The 1,447-nt window shown below is 59.0% G+C and overlaps 1 protein-coding gene across 2 annotated transcripts in view; it reads right to left on the reverse strand.

Moving 5' to 3' along the window:
* Positions 1-1,447, reverse strand: part of LOC103383078 (sushi domain-containing protein 3) — a 23,562-nt gene that overhangs the window by 727 nt on the left and 21,388 nt on the right. For both annotated transcript variants that reach the window (XM_017034471.2, XM_017034472.2), the window contains exons 2-4: positions 797-1,267; positions 215-406; positions 6-144 (exon numbers count right to left, since the gene is read on the reverse strand). In XM_017034471.2, the coding sequence (XP_016889960.1) occupies positions 6-144; positions 215-406; positions 797-1,007 (542 nt within the window). In that variant the 5' untranslated portion in view covers positions 1,008-1,267. The remainder of the gene's footprint in view (positions 1-5; positions 145-214; positions 407-796; positions 1,268-1,447) is intronic.

Here is a 1,447-nt window from a genome sequence, read left to right on the forward strand (position 1 = left end):
CCTACCTGCCCCGCCCCTCCTTCCTGCAGCGTTCTTGGAGACAGCAGATGATGAAGGACAGCGTCATGGCGAGGATGACCCCCCCACTGACCACCGACACCAGGACGGCCGCCCTCAGACCGCGGTCCCACGGTCGGGCTGAGGCTGAAGGAAGAGAAAACTGACTTCAGACCTGAGCTTGGTCTGCAGCGCCCCCCTGTGGCAGACCGCTCACCTTCACAGACGGGTGGGGGGGGGCTCCACTCTGGTCTCCCTGTTCTGATGGAGCAGTGCACCTGGTCCGAGCCCACCAGCTGGTACCCCTCCCTGCACCAGAAGGTCAGCACGCTGCCCACGGACGCACCCGTCCCACGGTCCACGAAGAAGGAGCCCCGACGCGGGGGCTGGACCGGGTCACAGGACGGACCTGGGGGGACACGTGGACACCGTCTGATAATGAGTCCTGATCTGGCCTCCCAGCATGCACCTGGGTTTCCTCCACATCGCTCTACACTGTGGTTGTGGCCCAGTGGGGTTTCTGACCCAGCCCACCAGTGGGCCACTCAGGAACACTAGTAAATATTCAAGTGTAGTTAATGTGGTCCACATCCCTGGACTAGTTAACCAGCTGACTGTGACATCACAGCCTGATGCGGCCCGCTCCTCTGGGCTCTCGGCCGATCTGGACCTAATCCTAATCTGCTGAGCTCCAGTGAGAGAGAGATAAACAGTTCCACTGGAACAAGAACCACGTCCTCTGAGTCATCGGTACTAATGAACGTCTGTGTCTGTGGAGACATGGAGGAACAGTACTGACCTGTGGCGGTCATGGAGGTGCCCTGGGTCGGGGCCTCAGTCCGCAGGTTGGGCTGCAGTTCCGTGGTACTGCTGGTCCAGTTCTCTTCCACCGACCGGGTTCTGTTGTTCTGCAGGTCCAGTGTAGAACCTTCAGCCACGACCAGAGTCCAGAAGACTGACCACAGCAGTCTGCGGCCGCAGCCAAGACCGGAGGTCACTGTGATGGACATGAGGTCAACGACAGCACGGTGGTTCAGTGGAGAAGAGAACCCATGACTGTGGACTCTCTTTTCAGGGCTCTACGGTGGTCGACGGTGGTCTACGGTGGTCTACGGTGGTCGACGGTGGTCTACGGTGGTCTTCTTTACTCTCTTTCTTCTTCTAGTCGTGTCCTTCAGATCCCAGGTTCAGGCGGACCCTGGTCCTCACCCCTGGTCCTCACCCCTGGTCCTCACCCCTGGTCTCACACCACATGTTGCTGCTGGGCTGCCTGAAGGTATAAGAACAGAAACAGTGTGTGTTTGTGTGTGTGTAAGTGTGGGGGGGGGGGGGGGGGGCACACGTGTGTGAGAAGATGCAGCTGTAATCTCCCTCCTCACCCCTCCCTCCCCCCTGGACTTAATCTCTCTCTCTCTAATCTCCAGTTGACTGAGCTGTTGTGTAACATCCA

This window comes from Cynoglossus semilaevis, chromosome 8, assembly GCF_000523025.1.
Source record: "Cynoglossus semilaevis isolate Cse_v1.0 chromosome 8, Cse_v1.0, whole genome shotgun sequence".
Classification (NCBI taxonomy): Eukaryota; Metazoa; Chordata; class Actinopteri; order Pleuronectiformes; family Cynoglossidae; genus Cynoglossus; species Cynoglossus semilaevis.